Source organism: Balaenoptera borealis (assembly GCF_965194805.1).
Source record: "Balaenoptera borealis genome assembly, chromosome: 5".
NCBI lineage: Eukaryota > Metazoa > Chordata > Mammalia > Artiodactyla > Balaenopteridae > Balaenoptera > Balaenoptera borealis.
This window is the reverse complement of record NC_138862.1, coordinates 58,473,860-58,497,407: the sequence shown is the minus strand read 5'-3', so window position 1 is coordinate 58,497,407 and position 23,548 is coordinate 58,473,860. Positions and strand designations below refer to the sequence as shown.

At 38.4% G+C, this 23,548-nt stretch overlaps 1 protein-coding gene across 1 annotated transcript in view; it reads right to left on the bottom strand.

Moving 5' to 3' along the window:
- The window catches only part of CD96 (CD96 molecule), a 91,562-nt gene extending 68,473 nt beyond the window's left edge, over nucleotides 1-23,089 (bottom strand). Inside the window, 4 exon segments of the mRNA XM_082394811.1 lie at nucleotides 6,596-6,720; nucleotides 19,133-19,468; nucleotides 19,471-19,485; nucleotides 21,806-23,089. Of these exon segments, the coding sequence (XP_082250937.1) occupies nucleotides 6,596-6,720; nucleotides 19,133-19,468; nucleotides 19,471-19,485; nucleotides 21,806-21,866 (537 nt within the window). The 5' untranslated portion in view covers nucleotides 21,867-23,089.
- Between the last annotated feature and the right edge of the window lie 459 nt (nucleotides 23,090-23,548).

Below are 23,548 nucleotides of genomic sequence, written 5' to 3'. Positions count from 1 at the left end.
ATGATATATTGATCTACCTTTGGTGATAGGGGTCAGAGAATACACCTCAACTCCTACCTGATAAGAATGATCTTAGGGCACCTGTTCTTCCGGAAACAGACTGGTAGGGGATCTTGCACAGAACCTTTATTCTTGCCTGTTTTTCTTTTCTTTTCTTCTTTTGATAATTTTAAAAATATTAATAAATATTTCTAAAACTTCATGGGATTTCCAACTTGGTGGACCCCTACAAAACTGAATGAGGAATGTAGACTGAACTAGCTAATGTATATGATACACCTACACGAGTCCTAACACTCAATAGATGTTCAGTTAATACTAAATCACTGTCCTCCGGCCTCAACTGAGTCAGCCTGCTGTGAATTCATGAGTATTTACTCTCTGCTCGACTAAACTGAAGAATTATGGAGAGTCCTAAAAAGAACTCTTTAAAGATTAGTCTTTTTTTTTTTTTTTTAATTATTTATTTATTTATTTATTTATTTGGCTGTGTTGGGTCTTCGTTTCTGTGCGAGGGCTTTCTCTAGCTGCGGCAAGCGGGGGCCACTCTTCATCGCGGTGCGCGGGCCTCTCACTGTTGCGGCCTCTCTTGTTGCGGAGCACAGGCTCCAGACGCGCAGGCTCAGTAGTTGTGGCTCATAGGCCTAGTTGCTCTGCGGCATGTGGGATCTTCCCAGACCAGGGCTCGAACCCGTGTCCCCTGCATTAGCAGGCAGATTCTCAACCAGTGCGCCACCAGGGAAGGCCTAAAGATTAGTTTTTAATATGTATTGAGCATAGGTACTGTGCTAAGTTATTTAGCACCTCACAACAACACCATGGAGCTGGTACTATAACAATATAATTATAATATAATTATAATATAATTATAAAACTATAATTATATAATTATAACATAATTATAATTATATTATATAACTACAATTGTAGCCTTTTGTGGATGACAGAACTAAAACTCAGGCTGGGCAACGTATCCAAGGCTGTACAGAATTCTGAGACAAAAGGAAAAATGTGTGTCCCTATATGCACTTATCAAAATATTCTCCCATATTTTGCCTCAGTGGAAAAAATGAATAAACCCTCTACAATTTAACATTTTGAAAAACGACTACATGAAGTCATGCATTGCTCAATCTTTTCTCCTGCCCTTGTCAACCTTTAAACCCGCACCCGTGGCGGGCATGATGCCACAAAGACCCAGGAACCACAGGCTGACTGGAAAATCCTGTTCTTTGAACAGCACAGCAGGATCTCAAAACAAACAAAAAACGTTGTGCCTTCATTTTAAAATTCGACATTTTGTTCATCATGGATTTTCCCTAAATTTTGATTTTTAAAAATATTTTATTAAGATATATATCTTGATTACTGATTTCTTGGGGCACCTCCTTAAATTTTGCACCCAAGGTGAGGACCCTACTCACTTCACCCTAATCCTAGCGCCTAGGTCACACAGCTATTAAATGTAGAGCCAGGAAAAAAATAAATGTAGAGCCAGGATTTCAAAACAACAATTTCCCTCGAAAAGCCATGCTATTAATGCCTTTGCTACATACTGCTTCACAAAAGTAGTAGAATGGATAGTCCTTGACTTTTCTGCTGAGAGTCTGTTTGAGGAGAAGAAAAATTCATAAGAAAAACAAATAGAAAATCAGGACCCACAGAAGAAAAATAAATGCATAATAACATACAGGAGTTGGATAAAATAATTAGCATGATGAGGGCTGGGAGGGTTCATATTGACTCATGGAAAACTCCTCCTGAATGTCTCTTAATGACCTGACAAACCCTAAAATAATTTGCAGAGGGGTTCCTATTTTAGTACTAGAATCAGAATTTTCAAAGCAGAAAAGAGACCATGGCACTATTTGATTTAGTGAGGTGACCTCATCTCTGGGTTGCCCTGAGCTCCATGTCAGAGCTGGCAGTGGTGGCCACAGGACAAGTAGGTGCTGAGTGTATAGAGCCCATTCAATAAGTTCTGTTAACTGCATCGATTGTTACTTCTTTATCTCCTAACTGCTTCCTATCTTCACTTTGCTCCATTTATTCTCCATCCAGTCAGTGCTGTCAAAGTAGGCTCCTTGCAAAGCTCCCCATGTCCATTTTATAGAAGTCCACAACAATATTTTTCCAATCATCACAATTGGTTGTCAGCACTTTGTAGGTTGGCTAACACTTCATTTTTTTTTTTTAACATCTTTATTGGAGTATAATTGCTTTACAATGGTGTGTTAGTTTCTGCTTTATAACAAAGTGAATCAGCTATACATATACATATATCCCCATATCCCCTCCCTCTTGCATCTCCCTCCCACCCTCCCTAGCCCACCCCTCTAGGTGGTCACAAAGCACCGAGCTGATCTCCCTGTGCTATGCGGCTGCTTCCCACTAGCTATCTATTTTACATCTGGTAGTATATATATGTCCATGCCACTCTCTCACTTTGTCCCAGCTTACCCTTCCCCCTCCCCATGTCCTCAAGTCCATTCTCTAGTAGGTCTGCATCTTTATTCCCGTCCTTCCCCTAGGTTCTTCATAACCATTTTTTTTTTTTTTAGATTCCATATATATGTGTTAGCATACGGTATTTGTTAACACTTCATTTTTGATTATGGTGAAGACAGTTAGGGTCAGGTGCCATCAGGTAGAAGGTGACAGCTTTCTTTTCTGAACAGCTAGGCTTCCCATAGGCATGGAAAACCAATATTGTTGATGGTACCATTTGGATTTTTGTTTACATATAAAACATTACAAATAATAAAGAAGAGAATATTGAAAAGATACATTTATAGATAAAAATTTAAAGAAACATAAGCATCTAGGTTTTAGTTATATACCTTTATCACTAATATTGAACTGTGTGAATCTGGTATGCTTCTCATTTTCTTTTCATGATTTTAAAGAGAAAAGTCATGGGTTTCTCTTTATCCACCAAGTTTGGGAACAAACATTCCCTCATCACCTCCCCACTCCCACTCCCACTATGTGCTCACAGGTCCCAGGGTCTTGGTGTAGTACATGTCTGTTGTTTGCTGGCTTTAATTATCCAGCTCAGACATAACCTAAGAGGCTTTTCCAGGTACATTTAGTCAGAATCAAATTATTTTCCCTCTATGTTGCTAGTTTTTACATTTTTATTAAAGTTGTATTTCATGGTAGGAAACATGTTCAATATAGTTTTGTATCCCTGCAGGACCTAGCACTTAAAACAGATTCACATATGTTTGTTAGATTGAATTGAAATTTATACTGTGGGAAATCAGGATGATAGTTTGGAATGAAAACAGAATATTAGACTGTATTTAGAAGCTCCCAGAGTAAGCCCACAGAATTTCCTTGTTGACTGCATGCTTGTGCCCCAGGACATAAACTAGGAAAAATATCATTTGTCCTTTCTCTACCAACTGCATTCCATCTAAATACACACATTCTATGACTTTTTCTCATCATCCAACCATGCACACGGAGCCTCAGCTGACACCGAGGGTTAGTCCTTTGTGTTTACTTAGTTACCTCTCTTCCTAGATAAATGTTGGATACACAATTTGCACCAGATGCCTTTCTACTTTAGTGTAGTCATGATCCTGGAATGTAACATTCCAAAATGCAAAGGATCTGCTCCATGAACACATTTAACACAGCCTTAGCATGGGATTAGAGACACACAGCAAATAATATTTTTATGATAACTGAGAATCCCAATAATAACCTTTCTCATGAAGGTCATAACTGAATTAATTAGATTTTATAAAATTCCACATACAAGACATGACTTTTGTTTTCCAGTGACTTAGATTAAACTAATTTTAGTTTGTCAAATTGTTTCCAGGGTTTAATGCAGCACTTGAAGTGGGAGCACTTTGCAGCTCCCCGGAGTTACTGAGTTCAATAAAGCAGGTTTCTACCCCCTGTGCTCATCTTCACCATCTCTACTTTTTAACTTTCTCTAAAAGCCACATTATATCATGTCTGTTAAGAACAATTGGTTATCATTATGATTACTACTGCCAGTTTAACAAGAGACTAAAGCACTAAAAAATGGATTGAGGGGATATTTATGTTCTCTGCAGACCTACAACAGTCATGACATAAAGGACTGTAGTTTATTCCTTAATAATGGGAGATTAGATGATTTCATCTCAGGCTTGCTGAATCCCACAGTGCCAGCAGTATGGAGTACGGATGTAAATTAGAGGAGCAAATAGATTTTGACATTTTAAAAGGGAATGCACAGTTGGAATTTGATCAGCACATTTGCCAATAAAATGTTCCCTTTGAAAAGAAGTTTCTTTCAAAAAGATTCCTCAAGTTGTCTCAATTATGATGCATTCTTTAAACTGAGAGCATGGCTTGAAGTTCCAGTAGAAGTTTAGGACTCACTCTCTTACTGTGTGACCTTAGGTGCAATCTCTCCATCCCTTATTTATCCTAAATGTGTTGGCAGGATTCACAGATAATGTTAGTTTCTTTGAAGAAAACTGTTAAATAGAGGATGTCTTATCCGTTATCTAGTCATTGATACTTAATGAGCTGCTCATTAACCAATCAGACAGCCAGCATGAGGTTTAGTGATCATCCATTTAATATGAGGCCAACGAACAGGACTGTGAGGGAAGGGGACAAAGAAAAATGAAACAATTCAATTAGTATTAGATATTTACTGAGTGCCTATGTTCTAGGCACTATACTAGATGCGAGGGATTTCTGAAATGAGTGATGCAGCTTTTTGCCCTGGAGAAGCTCAGCGTTGCAGAAAAGACATAAGCTGACTGAAAGCTTTAACATTTGCTTGGAAAAACAGATTAGACACCCTTCAGATAAGATAAGTCCACTACAGATCAACTGACTAGCCAGTAAAAATCTGTACAGTAAAGCTTATTAAACTTTAGTCTTTTTAAACTTTTTTTTGTCTTTTATTTTTTTATTATTATTCTTTTTAAAATTTTTATTTTATGTTGGAGTATTGTTGATTAACAATGTTGTGTTGGTTTCAGGTGTACAGCAAAGTGATTCAATTATATATATACATGTATCTGTTCTTTTTCAAATTCTTTTCCCATTTCGGTTATTACAGAATATTGAGCACAGGGAACTCTGCTCAATATTCTGTAAACTTTAGTCTTATTTATTACTATTAGACTTTACTATTCCTATTGATAGTGAATTTGTGATAATTAGGGTGGAAACGTTTTGCCCATTGGTGGTATATATTAATAATGTAAACAAGGTATAGATACTGCATTTTCATTACAGTAATGTTTAGTGAAGCAGGTTTCTGACTTCCTGAGATAATCTCCACTTTTAAATTTTTTTTCTAAGAACCACACTGTAGCACATTTGTTAAGAACAATTGACTTATACTCATGATGGGTATAATGTCAGGCAGGAAGTCTTACATTTTGGAAACCAAACCCTAAAAGGGGGGGAAAAATGTGGTTTTTGACAGATGACAAGGAGACATTGTAGATTTTAGGACAATTTGAGAAAGTTATTTTATAATATCTTTTGATCCTACTGACTATCCAAAAATATCTAGACAGTAAAAAATGATCAGTAGGTTGTATTTTAAGGCCTACTTGCAAGTCAATTATTTTGGATTTGGCACATCCTCAGAGAAATCTTTTTATATGAAGGTTCTAGTTTCCAAGACAGCCCACAAAAATCTATTCACTTGTAACATGAATGATCAACCCTGCGAGTACAGTATTTTGCAGGTGTTATCAGCTGCTGTATTCACGGACATGTATTAGTTCTGCAAGAATTTTTAACTCTTGTGTTTTCATTTTGATGAAGATATGAAAAATTAATATAGTCATATTCTGGATCACCTAAATAAACACCCTATTACGTGATTCTCGAAAGTGTGTTTATGGTTATCTTTATAATTGTGTAAGACTTGTGTTATCAACTGATTTAACAGTAGTACTAGAGGTCTACTGTATATATTGGTTAAGAGCTGGCTGTCATTTGGCTGGCTTGCCTTGGAAAATTTCTCATAAAAATCCAGATTTCTGTTTTGTTTTGCTTTATTCTTTTAAGTCAGAAAACATGGCAACTACGGGCCTGTGGCAATAATAGAGCTGGGCAGTGACTGTTTCTTATTCAGCTCCTGCTTCTCTCATGGATTTTCTCCCTATATTTGATAAGCATTAGAGTTTGTGCTTCCCAATCTAAGCAATGTTGTATATTTTCCAGAATGGAGTAGTAAGGGTTCTGGGAAAAGGTAGACTACACCTCTGCACATGTGTGTAAACAAGTATGTGTGAGTAGGAGCTTCTGCGGGATGTGGCTCCTCTCAGGGGCACCATCACACTTTTTTCTCTCTGTAATCACCGTTTAGTATATAGCTTGAAATATAAACTAACCTTGAGGAACTAATTTCTAAGCTCCTGCATTCACAGACCCAGAGGCTTGCTGAGTTGGAAGGAATCCTAGTGTCCTTCCTTCCCTCCCCTGGCCACTCCCCAACCTTCCACATAATGCCTGCCTCTCATCCAGCATGTTTCCTTCCCTATTATTACTTGTTATTCATTTTTACTTCATTAATATTTAAAGATCATTGCAGTTATTCACTGAAAAGGGCAACACTTACCACCAACCATGCGAAGGTGAGCTCAGATGAAATTTCTAAGGAGATATTTTGAAAGCATGGTATTTCCAGAGTCTGATTTATCTCTATTTCTATTGTATGGTTGCTTCTCCATTCATCCTGTGTAACTGTAACAAAACATAAGGTAGAAAAGACATGAACCTGTGATTGGTTTGTAAAGTGCTTTTAATCCAAGAAATGAGAACAGTTTTAGTATAGAGATTCATCTATCCTCAGGGTACACCTATGAAGGGGACCCCACCTACAGTCCTTGTATAAATGGCAAAAGAGTCACTGAGAAGCACAGAGTTGTTTCTCACTGAAAAACTATAGGGAAACTACCCTAACAGAATCCAACTCACAGTTTGGTATGTTCCTCTGCTTTAACCCCAAATTGGTGCTTTAGGCTTCAGATCACATTTCCTGGGTCAGGTAGAACACAAAACGTTATAACCTAGCCTCTAATTGTTTTTCTAAAAATTTTAATAGACAATTACTTTTAGAGAACTTTTAGGTTCATAGCAAAATTGAGTGGAAAGTACAGTTTCCATATATCCCCTGCCCCACCCATGCACAGCCTCCCCCATTACTAACACCCCTAACCACAGTGTTGCCTTCGTTACAATCAATGAACCGACATCAAACACATCATCACCCAAAGGCCATAGTTTATTTACATTAGGGTTCATTCTTGGTGTTGTACATTCCATGAATTTTGACAAATGTCTGACATGTATCCACTATTGTAGTATCATATAGAATAGTTTCACTGACCTAAAAATCCTCTGTGCTGTGCCTATTCATACCTTCCTCCTACCAAACTCCTGACATATGCTGATCTTTTTACTGTTTTCATACCTAATTGTCTTTTTAGAGCTTATAAATATTTCTCCAAAGAAGAAATGACACAGAAAAACACATAAGGAACTCCAAGGAAACACCATTAATAAATTATTTTCATTTTTAAAGTGATATTAGATGAATAGTTTTGTAGTCTCTCTTTTCAGGAAGGTTATATACATACATACATACATACATACATACATACATACATATATATATATATATACACATACGTAAGTAAACTATAATAATGTCAGAAATAACTTACAGGACTTCCCTGGTGGTGCGGTGGTTAAGAATCCGCCTGCCAATGCAGGGAACACAGGTTCCAGCCCTGGTCCGGGAAGATCCCACATGCCGCAGAGCAACTAAGCCCGTGCGCCACAACTACTGAGCATGCGCTCTAGAGCCCATGCTCAGCAACAAGGGAAGCCACCGCAATGAGAAGCCCGCGCACCACAGCGAAGACTAGCCCCCGCTCGCCCCAAATAGAGAAAGCCCACGCGCTGCAATGAAGACCCAATGCAGCCAAAAATAAATTTTTAAAAAATCTATAAATGAAAACAATTCTATCATCCTAATATCCAGAAAACCTTATTTCTTTTTTTCTATATCTATACAAATCTTATTTGTATGCATGTATTTTTTTTTCATACTTTGCAATTTTATTAACCAAAAAGTGTTACCTATATTTTTACTTTAAATGTTTTGCATGATTCTTAAGCTATTTGTGGTTGAAATTTTTAGATGCTTTATGTCATATATACACATCATCATTTGTTTAGTAATTTTCAATTACTGAAGCATATGCTTTTTCAGTTTGGGTTTTTACCTTATTTAAACTATTACAACCTTTATAGCAATGATTGTCCTTAAACTAACAGCTTTCTTCTGACCATTCAGCTACTTAAGATAAATTCCCTGAAGTATAATTAATGGATCATGGGGTATGAACATCCTCATTATTATCAACAGCACATTTTTTTTTAAAAAATTGGATATTCTGAAAGTTATACCTAGCCTTTAGAACTTCGTTGTGTTTCAAGCTCTCATCAGTATCAGCTGTCCTCTTCACTGATAACTCTCTCCTGCCCCCCTTCCTTAATTGAAGCCAGGCCTTCCCATTGGGGCCCGTCTTCCCTGCATCATTCTCAGACAGTGGTTGTTTGTTTTCTTATACCCTTATTTCCTCAAGATCAGGAGATGGGATCAGTGCCTTCTTTGCTCTCTATTGCTGCTTCAAAATATTACTCCAACCCCATAATTTAAAAAACAAAACAAAACAACAAAACCCTTGTCTTTCATGGTTAAAGGCATTTAACTATAACAGTACTTCCAGATGGAGTTACTTGTATATCACCACGAAATTTTTTTTGCCATATTTGCATACCACCATTAATACTATTAATTTTATTTTTGAGATTATTGTAATTGTTCGACTTATATCAGTTTATTTTATTTTTAAATTTTTTTTAATGAGAGAAATTTTATTTTATTATTTTATTTTATCTATTTTTTTGGCTGCGTTGGGTCTTCATTGCTGCATGCAAGCTTTTCTCTAGTTGCAGCGAGCGGGGGCTACCCTTCATTGAGGTGCACAGGCGTCTCATCGCAATGGTTTCTCTTGTTGCGGAGCACGGGCTCTAGGCGCGTGGGCTTCAGTAGCTGTGGCACGCGGGCTTAGTAGTTGTGGCTCACGGGCTCTAGAGCGCAGGCTCAGTAGTTGTGGTGCACGGGCTTAGCTGCTCCGTGGCATGTGAGATCTTCCCGGACCAGGGCTCGAACCCGTGTCCCCTCCATTGGCAGGCGGATTCTTAACCACTACACCACCAGGAAAGTCCCTATCAGTTTATTTTAAACAGAGACTGACCTAGGCACATATTTGTGTAGCTTATGAAATCCACTTGGTACATTAACCCTATTTTAATGTGCACTACCCAAATACATAAGTATTAAATTTTTGTAAAGTTTGTCCAGATTCTGGGAAGTTGGAAATACAAGTGGCATAACTTTTTGAATATCCCTGAAATTCCTAATAAAAACAGACTAGAGTAGCAAAACTAAACACAATATCTACAGCAATATGTATGGGAACACTAAATAACAATATATCACCATTAATAGGTAGAGACAAACCACTAGACTACTGTGATATCAGCAACTGTGCAAACAGAAACAGGAAAATCAGCTGGGCTCCTGATGGCCCTTAGAACTAGAGAACTCTCCCCCTGCCCCAGAAAAAAACCAACAGGCAATCACTGGAAAGAAAGGCAGACTAATCTGAGAATAGCAGCAGAAATGCAGAAAGAAGTATGTAGGCACCAAATTACCAGAGCCTTCTAGGGAAAGAACAAAAGGCTTGTCAGTGCTAGAGTAGAGGGGACTTTTCAGACATATCCCACACTGAGAAGAAACCCCTGGGAGTAGAATCCAAATTAAACAGGACAGGCCCAACAGGAGAAAGCAAAGAGGCAATTTAGATAAAAGTGAGGGATAGGAGGAAAGAAAGTACATCTCACAAAGTACAGTGGCATATAATTTACCTTGAACATAACAGAAGAGAGAGCTCTAGAGAAACTGAAGACTCTAGAAAAGATAGCCTGGCCCACTCTTCCATGATAAAAATCAAAATCCATTTAACCTAAACATACTTAGATCAAGCAATAGAAAAGAAGTGGGGTAGAATCACATGTAAAGGTACCATAAGAAAAAAAAAGAGAGAACAAAGTAACATTCCTACAACAATAACAGCATATTAGAAAGACATGACTTCAAAATAAATAAAAACTACAGCCTACTTATTCAAAATGAGCTAAAAGAAATAAAGAAAATGATATAAGCTATGAAAAATTTTAGAAAGACTGGTAAATGAGTCAATTGGAGAGAAGAAAGTTTATAAAAGATAAGTGAGAGAATTCAGGAAAGTGTTGGAAATAATAAGTTTTGAAAATCATTTCAGAAATTAAGAGCAAACTAGAACAAAACCAAGAACATATTAACACAAAAGCTAATGCATTAAAAGAAATTTAAAAAATAGAATGAGGGAAATTTTAAAATGAAATAAGTTAATAAATAATGAATTTTAAAAGAAAAAAGAGGTAAAAGGGATTCAAAGAAAGAGACAGGCAAAGAAGATAAAATGTATGTTTAATAGAAGATACTCAAGGAAATACACAATAGACAGAAAAAATACTGAAAATTATAATTCAAGTACAATTTCTTAAAATAAAATGACTAGAAAATACATATTAAAAGATTATACTGCAAAAGTAGGAAAATAGTCTCAGAATGGACCTTAAGCATTTTCTTATAAAAGTATTAAACAAAGTCAGTTCTGGGGAAAGAAAATCAAATTGTTATTAACTTTTGGACAGCAATTCTTTATGTCAGAAAATAATATAGTAACATATCAAATATACTCAAGGAAAGAAAATATGAGTTAAGGATATTACATTCAGTCTTTAATATGAAGACTATAAAAAACATGTTAGAGTCATGCAAGAACTCAGGGAATACTGCCCCATGAACATTTCCTAAGGATTCTCCAATAGAATATACTTCAAACTGAAGGGACATTCACATAAAGGCTGGGGGTAACTGTTGTATATTTACCTTTAGCACTAAGAATAAATAATTGTTATAAGAGAGTAGTAATGAATATGTATTTTTAAATAAAGATACAATATAAGTATCAAAAACGGGGATGAGGCGGGGATTGAGGGACTGAATCCTGGTTTTGCAGGCATGAAGACGTCAGTGAAAAAAAGATGTGTATAAAACTGAGCAGGGGCTTCCCTCGTGGTGCAGTGGTTGAGAATCTGCCTGCCAATGCAGGGGACATGGGTTCGAGCCCTGGTCTGGGAAGATCCCACATGCCGCGGAGCAACTAGGCCCGTGAGCCACAACTACTGAGCCTGTACGTCTGGAGCCTGTGCTCGGCAACAAGAGAGGCCGCGAGAGTGAGAGGCCTGCGCACCGCGATGAAGAGTGGCCCCTGTTCACCGCAACTAGAGAAAGCCCTCGCACAGAAACGAAGACCCAACACAGCCAAAAATAAATATTAAAAAAAAAGCTAAAACTGAGCAAATGAGTTAAAAAAAAAAAATCACCATTTTCAGGGCCCTGGAAATTGACCAAAGACAAACATTTAATTGGGAAGCATTTCTTCCTGAAAAACCACTAGAGTTTCAATAAGAACAGTAGGAGTCTTTAGCCTTCTTGCTTAGGGATCCTTCTATCCCCCTTCCCAACTAGGTCGGTGAGAAAGGTAGTTTCACCGTCTTAGAGCTGGCTACAAAACCCAGCAGCTTTTCTTCCAAAAGGGGAAGACTTAAATTAGGTCTGAGCATGAAAACCCTTCACTTTGCCAGCTAACAGGGACAAACTTGGTAGGAAACAGAGAAAACCTGACGCTTGGTTAGCCTGGGTTTGCAGTCTCATTTGGGATGAGGGGCAGACCAGATAGACAGTCAACATGGAGATTCTAGAAGTCAGAGAGTCATATAATAGCTGACATAAATTCTCTACATATCTCAGGCTGACTGGGAAAATATACACATGAGTAGGGGGTACCTGAGAGAGCCCAGTGAAAAGTGAAAGCCAAGGGAGGTACTACTGTCGCAACTTTGAATGCACTCCCTAACCCCCGCCTCCGCAGACATCTATGTGTAGAGGGTGGAAGCCTATTGGGCTTGCGGTATTTGAGCACAATTTCTGCCAAACTCATCTGTGGACCAACAAAGGGGCTTTGCCAATGTAGGGGCAACTCCTTGGAAGCCAAACTAAAGACATAAGAATTATAGTAAAAAGCTAAGCAGAGATATCAATGGCCACACACTGCAAAGGAGACAGATTCTGCAATTTAAATATGGGTAAGTTACTAAAATTTTGAAAAACCCACAGAATCTAGAGTTGTCACATTATGGGTTTGTTTGTTTTTTTAAGTCTAGCTTTCAACAAAAAATGAGGACATATGAAGGAAACAGGAAAGTTTGATCCATACTCAAGAAAAAAGCAGTTCATTGAAACTGACTCTGAACAGATCCTACATTGGATTTAACAGACTTCAAAGCAGCTATTAAAAGTATGTTCAAAGGATTAAGCAAAATATGATGGCAATGACTCAATACATAGGGAATTTCAGTGAGGATAAAATGAACCAGATGGTTATTCTAGAGTTGAAAAGTCAATAATAAAAATAAAAAATTCACTGGGAATTCTCAACAGCCAATTTGAGATGGCAGAATAAAAAAATCAGTATATCTGAATAATGATTAATATAAATTATCTGGGCTTCCCTGGTGGCGCAGTGGCTGAGAGTCTGCCTGCCAATGCAGGGGACACGGGTTCGAGCCCTGGTCTGGGAGGATCCCACATGCCGCGGAGCAACTGGGCCCATGGGCCACAATTACTGGGCCTGCGCGTCTGGAGCCTGTGCTCCGCAACGGGAGAGGCCACGATAATGAGAGGCCTGCGCATCGCGATGAAGAGTGGCCCCCGCTTGCCACAACTAGAGAGAGCCCTCGCACAGAAGCGAAGACCCAACACAGCCATAAATAAATAAATAAATAAAAATTAAACTTAAAAAAAATATATATATATATATATATATATAAATTATCTAATGTGAATAGCAGAGAGAAAGAGGACTGAAGGAAAACGAAGAGTTTCAGAGCCATATAGGACAATATCAAGTGTCCTAACATATATGTAATTAGAGTCATAGAAGGAGAGATGAAACAGAGGGGGACAGAACAAATATTTGAAGAAACAAAGACCAAAAACTTCATATTTGATTTTTTAAAAATTCCCCCAAATTAATCAACACATTCAAGAACTTTAAAACCTAAATAAGATAAATACAAAGAAACACCCAACTAGGCATGTCATAATCAAACTGCTGAAAGCCAAAACAGAGAAAATTAGGAAAGCAGTGATTGAAATCAGTAAGGAAAAAGCCCCAAACTTATCCCATGCAGGGACCGATAATAGAATTAATGGCTCTTGTCTCACTAGAAACAATGGAGATCAGAAGACATATTCAAAATACTGAAAGAAAAAACAGTCCACTAAGAATTCTACAGTCGTTGAAAATATCATTCAAAAATAAAAATGAAAAAAAGAAAAAACAGAATTCATGGCAAGTAGATTCGTCTTATATGAAATTCTAAAGTAAGTCCTTCAGGCTGAAAGGAAATGACACCAAATAGTAACTTCACTCCATGGGATGGAAAGAAGAGCATAGGAAATGGTAAATATATGGGTCAATATAAAATATATACATTTTTTTCTTTTTTCTTCTCAATTTCTTTAAGAACATGAAATTCTTTTTTTTTAAATTTTATTTATTTATTTATTTATTTATTTATGTATTTATGGCTGTGTTGGGCCTTTGTTTCTGTGCGAGGGCTTTCTCTAGTTGCGGTGAACGGGGGCCATTCTTCATCGCGGTGCGCGGGCCTCTCATTATCGCGGCCTCTCTTTGTTGCGGAGCACAGGCTCCAGACGCACAGGCTCAGTAGTTGTGGCTCACGGGCCTAGTTGCTCCGCGGCATGTGGGATCTTCCCAGACCAGGGCTCGAACCCGTGTCCCCTGCACTGGCAGGCAGATTCTCAACCACTGCGCCACCAGGGAAGCCCAAGAACATGAAATTCTTTAAACCATTAATTGTGGCACTGTTCTGCTCTGTATGTTATAGGAGATCATTCATGAGTCTGTTTTTTGTCTACTTTTTCTTTTTTTTTTTCACAACTTACTCCAGCACATCCCTTCCTTCTGTTATTATTGTCAATAATAACACAATATATATTCTTTATATATGTAATACGTATAATAAACTGCATATATAGAAAAAATAGAAACATTGGAGTTAACCAACAAGAACATTAACTCTTTTTAACATATTCAAGAATAGAGAAAAAGATGAAGGAACTACATGAAAAGATGAACAATTTCATCAAAGAATTAAAAATCTAACAGAAACAATAACTTAAAAATATAACATTAGAAATTAAGAATGAATTTGATGAGACTGAAAACTTACTGGATACCAAGAAAAATAAGATTCGTGAATTGGAAAATAGGTCAATAGAAAATTTCTAAACTGAACCACAGAAAGGAAAAAAAAGTAGGAAATACAGAAAAAAAAAGTATTAGAAATCATAAAAAAATATACTTAGGTACAATTTTTAACACTAGAAACCTAACATCACAAATTTAAATGCTAATTTAAAAAAACATGCAAGTGTGAGAAATAACATGAGTGAATTTCTGTATAATCTGGGAATGGGGAAAACTTTTCTTAACTATGACTCAAAATTAGAACCAATAAGGAAAAAAAGTGATAGATTTTATGCCATAAAAGTAAGAATTATGCTGCATTGGAAACAGTATCATAAGAAAGTATGGACAGAGGACAAACTGAGAAAATATTTGCAATTTATATTACAAATGGTTAATAGATTTTATACGTGGGACATTTTCAGCCTAATAAGGAAAATAACTATAATGAATTAAAACTCATTAATATGTTTAAATTCATATAAATTCTTGATTCTTAACACAAATACTTATTTGTTACCTAAGAATGCTAGTGAACCAACTCATTTTTAAATCTGGTAAATAAAGTGAAAGAACCAAGTGTCTATTCTGCTTTTCTTATACAAATTGTACATGTAATAAATAATTGGTTCATGGGAGGAATTTCTCTTTATAAGAATACTTCAGCTGATAAATGAAGGAATGATAGAATTAGAACATCACTCTTTGGCAGCCCATAATGAATGAATGGATCTAGGCAACACCCATCAGTGGCTGTTAACATCACACAATCAGACATTATGTAGCTCTGATGTAACTACACAACATCATTTATGAAATACTCTTGCCAGAAAATAAAAATAAATGTGATCAAATCAGTATACCTAACTAAAAGGTGAAAGGGGAACATGGAGATACCATGAGATGTGAAAAGCAAAACCCAGGCTGTGGGTAATTCTACAGGACAAATCATCAAATTTGCTCAACAAATGCATTGGAAAAGAAAAATAAGAAAGTTAAGACAGCCTTCAGATTAAAAGGGAACAGACTGGTCAGAGGCAGGTGGTGGGGAGTAGGCAAAATGAGTGAAAGTGGCCAAAAGGTACAAGCTTCCAGTTATAAAATAAATAAATTCTGGGGATGTAATGTACAGCATGGTAACTAAAGTTAAAAATGTGTTTAAAAGTTGCTAAGAGAACACAACTTAAGGGTTCTCATCATAAGAAAAAAATTTTAACTGTGTGAGGTGATGGATGGAACTTACTGTGGTGATCATTTTACAATATATACATATATCAAATCATCATGTTGTATACCTAAAATGAATACAATGTTATATGTCAATTATATCTCAATAAAACTGGGAAAAAAGGTCAAAGAACACACTATGCCTTTAGACAGGGTAGTAGCATGTAGTTAGACTGAGATTATCAAGATGATATTATCCAGATTATTCCATGCTATTACCAGTACTATTACTCTGTTATTATAGTCTATACTACTTCTATTACCACACCTCCTCCTCCTTCTACTACCTTTGCCCCTTCTTCTCCTACTACTGCTTCTAACAACGACATTAACCACCCCCAAGGCTTTTGTTGTAATCTGGGAAATTATAGCCACATTGTACTTTTTATAACTAATCCTAACAACTACACATTTCAGACACATTAAAGTCTTACAGTCTGAAGCACTGTGGGATCCAGTAGCGTCAAATGATGGAAACCTGGATTACAGTAACCCAAGGTTTGACTCAGAGAACTGCGTTTCTTGGAATAACCCTAACACTAACCTAAAAGGAAACCCTGTCAAGTGAAAATGAAAAAAGAAGCAAATGCCAAACAGTGTGTTACATTTCTACCCTCATCCACAGCCTCAGAGCACTAGCTCACACAAAGGAACAAGGTATAGTGAAGAGAAGAGTCCCTTCTCAGCTAGGCACTCCAGGAACATGGGGACAGGATTTAGACACACTGTTTTGTGAGCAGGCAGGGAGAAGAATGACTCTGCAGACAACAGGAATGAAACAGAAAGAGGTCCTAACCACCTCTGGTCCCTCAGCATTTTCATATTTAGATTCTCATACACCACTTCAATTTGCATTTGTTCATGTATTGCACATACTTGCACTCATGTGTGCTTTGCTTACCCAACCAGCCTGTAAACCTGAAGATCTCCCAGGGATGTGAGAGGGAAATGGCAAGAGAGAGAGGAGAAGGAGTGAAGATCAAAAGAATAAAGGGGAAAAAGATGTCATGAGGGGGGATTTGACAGGGCTTTTGAGTGACAACTGCCCCATCTAAGTATCTGTCCCTTAGCTTTATACCAGGCTTACATTTTTGATCACTCTGTGGTGAAAGAGTTCTTTCCCTTTCTGTTTTTCTCTTTTCTATTTTGCTCCCTTTGTACCCAAATACACAATACCAGAACCATTTCTCTAACATCGCGGCCATTGTTTTTTCTGTCTGGTCCGGCAGATCAAGAGCAAAGTTACAGTCAGAAGACTGGGAAATTGACAACCACAAAGCACGTATACTTGGCTTCTGCCTCCCCAGTGATTTGCAGTTTTTAGTAGCTACAAGCTTGGCCCTTTATTTTAAGAAATACACTTTCCCTCAAAGGCAACACCACTCTCCTTTCTGAATGACACTGTTACCTTTTCTCCACTGCTGTCTTATGTTGAGCCACCTCCTATTTCCTCTACGGCACATTAATCCATGTTGTCAATTCTCCATGGAATAAACACTAGGTCCTCACATATGCAGTAGCATAGTTTACAGTTTTAGGAAGAAGACCCAAAATCTTTGTCTAAAGCCAAGGTCAGTGTGTACTTGTGCTAACGTGTGGCACATGTTTTGTTGGGCTCCATATCAGGCAGACACAAAAAGAGAGGGAGGAAGACTCATTTTTAATGAGACCTGAGATATAGAGTTCACTCATTATTAGTTTTACTATTCATAATGAAAAGTACCATTTTCCAAACTCTTACTCTTTGGCAGGAACTATGCTAAGTGCTTTACACAGATTATCTCATCTAATCGTCAAAATAATGGTACCTGTGAAGGAGTTCCTATAATTATCCGTATTTGTTATATCAGGAAACAAAAACTTAGGGACTTAGAATAACCCGGCAAAGATGAAATATATAGTGAATGACAGAGTCAACATTCAAATCCAGGCCACCTGATGCCAAAATATATGTAGGTAAACACTGTTCTACACAGGTCTTCTCATTTCTCTTCACTCAATCCCACCATCCCAACCTATCCCCAGATGAAGTATTTTTTCCTGGAAAACAGCAATGGGAATGGGGCATTGTTAAGGTAGAGGTAGAAGTGGTCCTGCTCTATAGCTGGACTGCCCAACACCGTGCATGGTCTTATCTCTTGATGAAAAGTGGAGAGGAAGTAATAAATCCGTATCTGTTGTTTGTCCTGGGCAGCTCCATGCCTTCTTTAGCATAGCGTTCATGAGTTAGTTTTTGCTGTGCTTTTTTCATATACCACCAGGGCACTTTGCCCCTGAGTTAAAAACATTCCATTTCCAGTGCATTTTCCATCTGGCTTTCGTTTTCCTCTTTTCCATTAGTATAAACGGAGATCATTTACTTTAGGACCAACTAATTTAGGATAGGCATCATTTTCCAGATGGGCTCAGAGAATGTACATGCCAGGCCCCAGGTGAAATTCTTTTCTAGCCAGAAAGGTGCTAGAACTTTAACCTAGGATTCCTGCCTCCAAAGGCAGCCTTCTAAAGCAAGAATGAGTGAATGCTACACATTCAGCAGCCTCCTTGGTACCTTTCCCTGACTTATACTAAATATATCCAAAGCCACTTTGATAAGTTTCCCCCTCCCCCCAAAACTGCTCTGATTCCTTTGCCTCCCATCTCAGTGAATGGCACCACCATTCAGGTGTGCTTGCCAGACACATGCATGTTTTTTCTCTCCCTCACTCATACTGCCATTGTTCTAGATCCACTCTGTTACCAAGTCCTACCTGTTTAACGCTCAAAGCTCAAATTTGTCATCTTCTTTCTACATCTACCCAAACTATCACTCTGTCTGCTCTGGGCTACTGGTCTCCTAACTTGTCTCCACCTTCTCCTTCTCATCCCCCTTCACTTCATTCTCATTCTGAAGCCAGCACCAGCTTTTTATAACACAAATTCAATCAGGCTATAAATGTCATGCCATCCTTTGGTTGAAAATACTTTGATGTCTTCCCAAGGCACTTAGATAAAAATCCAAACCTCAAACATGGCTGACAAAGTTCAGCATGATCTGGTCCTTACCGTATCTCCCACCTCATCCCTTAATTCTGTACCGAAGTCCCACTGGCGTTTTCCTATGTCCTCAAACACTACACAGCCCTTCATATCAGCTGTTCCCTGTCTCTGGATCACTCACAAACCTTCCACCTCCCAAATGGTGTTAATATCCACTAGTCTTCAGACCTCAGCTCAGGTGTTGCTTTCTCAGAGTCAATTTTCCTGACTTCTATTATATGCTCTCACAAAACCACTGTAATCTTTACCACTTATCACTGGTGCAATTTTACATTTATTCTGGCACATGGCTGGCTCAGAACACATACTTGTTGAACAAATGAGAGGTGAATGAATGCATGTGCTTCCTTCCCCCTCCCAGTCATGCTTACCATTTGTCTGAATCTGTAGGTGGTAGATTTTCGTCTGAATGCCCTCTGGATACAGAGTGAAGCTACACTCATACTTCCCAGTGAGCAAGGAGGACATGTTCCTTAAGTGCAGAGTCCACTTTGACACATTCCTGGGAGCTTCTCTGAAAGCCACCAGCGACTCACAGGGGCTCCCACTGGCACAGTAAAAGCCATGTTGGGGATGATAAAGGGTAATCAGGTCCAACTTATCAGTGACCTTGGACCACTGCATCTGCACCAAGAAGCCTTTCTTCTGTTTTTGGCAGGTCAGGTTGACATCAGAACCAGGTAATGCATAAATGTCTTCTTCTGCATTGTTTCTTCCAATACTCCTGAAAAGGAAGGACATGAGCCATCAGTTTGCGTTCACACAGAGTGACTCAATGAGAAACCTTGGCAACTTTGGTGAAGTGAGGGAGCAGCTGGAACTTTCCTCCCTGGCTGACTTAGGGGCTGGAGAGAGCTTGTTCCTGATCTAGATAGAGAAGCATAAGACTCAATACAAATGAGGAGGCATTTGCTTAAAGACACCAGAGGAAATTATTGACTTTTGAATGTCTATCACTTTGTCTATTGGTCTGTCCAAAAAATAATGTAAGGTCTCTGACTACCTGTGAATAAAATTAAGCCTATTTAAAGATTGGAGTCCACTAGCAAGTTTATTATGACAACTATTCTCACAATGAATATAACTGGCTTTTTGGTTTATGAATCAAAAGCACATAACATATAATAACACACAAATATTATTTTCTGAAACTGAAAAATAACTAGTATGCATATGTTTTTAAAAATACATGTTTACAAGAGGATTTTACATAGGTTATCTTGTTTAATCCTCTGCACACACCAAAGGGTGATTTTTTGTTTGTTTTTTAAATTAATTAATTAATTAACTTATTTATTTATTTTTGGTTGTGTTGGGTCTTTGTTGCTGCGTGAGGGCTTTCTCTAGTTGCAGTGAGCATGGGCTACCCTTTGTTGAGGTGCGCGGGCTTCTCATTGTGGTGGCTTCTCTTGTTGCGGAGTATGGGCTCTATAGGCACGTGGGCTTCAGTATTTGTGGCACACGGGCTCAGTAGTTGTGGCTCATGGGCTCTAGAGCGCAGGTTCAGTAGTTGTGGCGCATGGCTTAGCTGCTCTGCAACATGTGGGATCTTCCCAGAAAAGGGATGGAACCCGTGTCCCCTGCATTGGCAGGCGGATTCTTAACCACTGTGCCACCAGGGAAGTCCAAAGGGTGATGTTTGTTAATACTCTTTATCAAAGAGGAAACTGAGGCTCAGAGAGATTAAGTGATTTGCTTAAAGTCACACCTCAGTAAAAGAACATGAATTTGGTTGTCTAGAGTCTGTGCTCCTGCTATAACCTTCATGACCTCCAAACTGCCTTCCAAATTGGTTGAGAAGAGTAAGAAATTTGACATTCAATATCAGAGGGTCAAAAGGGCCATCATTTCCATGTAGTTAGGGTGCCTGAGGAAAGGATGGGACAAAAACAGCGGTAGAGGTTTCCACTAAAGATAAACCATTGGTCAGCATCATCTATAATCAACACTGAAACACTAGACATAAAAGAAGATTCCCTCCCATCAGCTCTCTGACCAAATGGTACAGAACACTTACAATATGTTAAGCACTGAGCCTTTGACATGCCTTCAATAGTGTAGGTCTCAGTTTTAGAATTAACATGGAACACTGTTACAGGAATGATATATTATTGTGACAAGTACCACTGAAGCTCACAAAGGAAAAAGATAAGAAGATGACAAGTAACTGAGAAAAAACCAGGCTCCAAAGGTACTGGACAAATGGGAGTTGCTACACTTTTATGAATGCAAAAGTTTGGGTAGGCAGAGGTTAGTGCAGTTTAATGTAGCTCCCTGTGAGCTCACCTTTGCCTGGTAATATATCTCTGATCCCATCTACAGCATTATATTCCAAAGTCTCCTTTAATTTAGAAATTCTCCTTTAAAATCTTCACAACTATAGCTGAAAAGCACAGTTAATTCTTAAGACACTCGGGCTCACTCTAATACCCTCGTGCTATGGAATGCAGAACAAATCTCTCCTCTTGCTATTTTTAAATAGGCCCTTTAGGCACTGGTCCCCGCTGTCATAAGGACCCTACCTTGTCTCCCAGGTCCATACTACACATGCCTCATTAAAATTCAACATATGTTCAACTCCCAAAGATCTTAGTATTTGGAGGAGAAATTCTTGATATATCCAAAAGAGAAAGTATTCGAGAAAGAGAAAATGTTGAGCCAGGAGCTCTGAGTCTTGATGGCTTGTGATGTTTCTAGTATTCCGGAGTTATTCTGACTACCATTTGGAGAGCATGTCATTTTCAAGAAGCACAATTTCCCAGTTACTCCAAGAGACCCTCTTAGAAAGAAAATGGGTGAAAATGTCTCAGAGCAGTGGCACAAACCATGCATTCCCTTCTTGTTTTTAGTGCTCATTTGTAATCCTTTCTAGACTCTTAACATCTCTCTGAGAGCTGCCACTTAAATACATAACTGAAAACCTTAATAACAGTCTGCCTTTGGTGATCAATTTCGGCAGCAGTCACAAGGCATTTTAAATGAGCAGAGGCCCCATTCCCCCCAGAGCAGCCAATCTGACAAGAAAGGACAACCAGAAGCCTTACCCCTGACAAAATGTATCTGGATGATGGAATAGACAGCACAGTATGTCCATTTTTTCCCCATAGTCTCCTGAAGGCCTCACACCAGCATTTCCATAATGATCACAGAAGTCAATAGATGCCTTTAACTAAGCAAACTCCAGCCACCCTATTCGTGCTGAAAAAACGCCACATTTACCACACGCCTGTGTCTGTTTATCACTTGGCAAGACCCCAGGAAATGAAACGTAGACAGGAAAGTAATGTGGTTCAGAGCTAAGTATAACCTTCAACAGAACAATGTTGAAACTGTTCTCTGAAATCTTGTGTATCACCTTCGTTAAAAGCATTTTTAGTATCCAAAGATTCTCTCCTTCAGGATCTCTGTGTCAGTCAAGCTGCTTCTAAAATCCAAACAAAGGAAATCATGCAGAGCAGTTCATAATCTGCTTTTTATACGTTTCTTTTCAAGAGCACAAAGTCATTTAACAAATGTGAGCTCAGTGGCTTTCATAATAGTTTTTCTGTTCAATTTTAAAATATGTTTTCTTTCCAGAATTGCTTCAGGGTGAAAGAACAAAGAATTAACACATTTAATTTTAAGAAAATCTGAGAAGTAACAGAGGGTAGCTCCAGCTAAGAAATGGAATTTTAACGTCTCCCTTCTTTCAGGGAAACCCACATTCCCTGGAGGTGAGGAAGCGAGGGCTCCTCTTCCACCCGGTGTCTGGGATAGGCTGGTGGTCAAGTAGGGAATTCTCCCACCCTGCTGGCGGGAGGTCTGTTTTGATGATGACAGAAAAGCATGTCTTTGCCTCAGCAAAAATCATGTAGAATAAGACAGAAACAATCAGAATCCAAAGGCAGAGAGAATCTCCCACCCCAGCTGGTTACCAGGCCCTGTTACATCCACCCACTTACTTCCATTTACCGAGGACTGGATTTCAGGGAAGTGACTCCTTGGTAAAAATCTCTGGTTATTCGCAGAAGGACGTGATGACTGTTCCCTGCCAGATACAACTGTATTGGTTTTCTAGCTTGGGGTAAAATAGGCCGTCTCTACCTGCCAACGTTAAGAAAAGAAACGTTAGGCTGGAACTACAGCATAAGTTTAATGAATAAAGAATAAAAATGAATTAATATATATCATCTTATGAACAATTGGTGAAATATTCTGTGACCCTAATCTCATTACTACCAGCAAGGCTAAAGACAAATGCGAAGACTGAGTTGTATTCCTGAGATGGTTACTCTTTTGAGGTCATGGGGAGATAATTCTGACCAGGTCATCATCATGTATCATGTCATCATGTATCATGTCATCATGTATCATGACATCATGTATCATGTCATCATGTATCATGTCATCATGTATCATGTCATCATGTATCATGTCATCATGTATCATGTCATCATGTATCATGTCATCATGTATCATGACATCATGTGTGTACTGATCTGTCCTATGCAAGGACTTGGGGGGGGGATATGGATGATGCTAAGATATAAAGCATCACTCTTGCCATTCAGGAGATTAGAATTACCTGGGAGAAGACATTTGCATATGGTGAAATAGGGCTACTGTCTTCCTGGACATCCAGGCTACCCTCTACGTGACCACTACAAATATTTGCCATGACAATTGTCATACTCATTACTACTCAGCTAATGATGTTTCCTGCAAAGGCCAGAAAATGGAGTTACTGATATCCTAGTCCAGGGCTCCCAAACTTTTATTCCTATCCCCCACTACCACCTCCCCAGTAG